Source organism: Nestor notabilis, unplaced genomic scaffold (genome assembly GCF_000696875.1).
Source record: "Nestor notabilis isolate BGI_N333 unplaced genomic scaffold, ASM69687v1 scaffold23917, whole genome shotgun sequence".
Classification (NCBI taxonomy): Eukaryota; Metazoa; Chordata; class Aves; order Psittaciformes; family Psittacidae; genus Nestor; species Nestor notabilis.
The window spans coordinates 1-1,773 of record NW_009938122.1 but is presented as its reverse complement, the minus strand read 5'-3'; the positions used below and the strand labels follow the sequence as shown (position 1 = coordinate 1,773).

The 1,773-nt window shown below is 62.3% G+C and overlaps 1 protein-coding gene across 1 annotated transcript; it reads left to right on the top strand.

Moving 5' to 3' along the window:
- Positions 1-735: 735 nt before the first annotated feature.
- LOC104409340 (granulocyte colony-stimulating factor receptor-like) lies at positions 736-1,762 on the top strand (the record flags this gene model as incomplete). Its single annotated transcript, XM_010019177.1, has 4 exons — positions 736-890; positions 1,109-1,262; positions 1,370-1,452; positions 1,549-1,762. Coding segments are annotated over 4 exons (606 nt in total), but the record flags the coding sequence as incomplete, so codon positions are not given.
- Positions 1,763-1,773: the final 11 nt, after the last annotated feature.

The following is a 1,773-nucleotide window of genomic DNA, read 5'->3' as shown; positions in this document are numbered from 1 at the left end:
GTGAGTGACAGCCAGAGCCGCCTCGGCAGAGGTCAGGGGCCAGGGAAGCTCATCAGCACCGAGAGAGGGGTGTCCGAGTGTCATTAAAGCACGTCAGGCTTTCAGGTCATCTTTTATGGGCAGGTTCCCATGATAAATGGCTCGCTGGGATGAATTGATGCCAAAGCTGCATCACAGACTGAGCAGCGTGTGCTGGTGGGTTCTGAGCCGCCACTTGACCTGCTGCACTCGATAACTCTCTCCAACAATTGATTACCCATTTATTCAGGAGGTCTATTAATAATGTATCCAGCTCCTATAAACTATTCATAAAAGGAACCTTCCCAGGTGGTCGACTTGTCCTCCCTGCTCTGGACCTGTCGAAGGGCTGCCCATGAACCGGCTGAACCCTCCCATGGCTGTGCTGGCCTCTTGCCCCCCGGCCAGACACAAATGTGCAGATTTCCTGGCTCTGTACCAGAACCTGGGTCCCACAGGATCTGGTTTTCCTGTGTAGGCATTAAGGCTGCAGAGCAGTGGCAATGCTGTGCTCCCCAGCATCACCCCGTGCCCTGGGCAGGGGCACATCCCCTGCCATGAGCCATTCTCTTAAGTATTGTGGGGTGGTTTCTCCCCATCCCTCACCTTGGGCAGGCCAGCACCAAGTCTGTAGCTCGTGCCATTAACAACAGCTACACGCAAGGCCATGGTCCCAGCGTGGCAGCTCTCCAGCTCTCTCCCCTGCTCTTCCTCCAGCCAAGCTGGACCCCCCGGCCCTGCAGAGCATCCAGTCCATCCCCTTCCAGACCAACTGCATCGCCCTGAGCTGGGAGGTGGCGCGGAGCAACGCGCACATGGAGCTGCAGTGTGAGCTGCGCTACCGCACACCCGAGGACACCGCCTGGGCTCTGGTGAGTGCTGCTGGGGCAGCGGGACCAGGGCGGGTGAGTGACCCAGAGCCAGGACCCTCCCTCTGCTCCAGGCTCTGCCAGGTTGCCTTCAGTGGCAGCAGCGGGGTGCCTGCATGGAAGGGGGATCACAGGGTGCCCCTGCACCCGTGCTGAGACCAGACCCGCTGGTCTGTGCTCAAGGCAGGAGCCACCACAGCTCTTTCTCTGGCTGCCACCAGGTCACCAACATCATCGGCCACGCTGGCACCGCGCAGTGCTGCGGCTTCCTCTTCGGCACACAGTACCACTTCCAGATGCGGTGCCGGCGGAGCTTGGCGCGGGGCTACTGGAGCGAGTGGAGCATGGGCAGGAATTACACCACCCATGAGAAAGGTGGGTGCGGGTCACTGGGGGTGCCCTCTGCCTGGCCAGGCAGCAGCCACGGTGGCAGAGCCGCGCTCACCCCGCTCAGCTCCCTGCCCGTCCTCCTCCTGTCGCAGCCCCCACAGGGAAGCTGGATGCGTGGTGGAGCACTCGGCCGGACAGGGTGGGCAAGGGGCTGGAGGTGCAGCTCTGCTGGAAGGTGAGCAGGGTGCAACGGGGCATCACCGTGGGGACCGAGCATCCCCATGGGCACCGAGCATCCCTGCGGGGACCCAGCCTCCCTTCCTGTGCCCAGGCTCCACGGCGGCAGGAGGCGAACGGGCAAGTGCTGGGGTACCACGTCACCCTGAGCCCCAGGAGGAGGGGCAGGGACCCCCCCATGGTCTGCAACACCACCCACACCCAGTGCAACTTCTCAGCACCCATGGGGACCAGGAGGGTCTATCTCTCAGCATACAACGCCGCCGGCGAGGGGGCAGTAACCGAGGTTGTCCTACTGGAGAGGAAAGGTGAGAGCAGT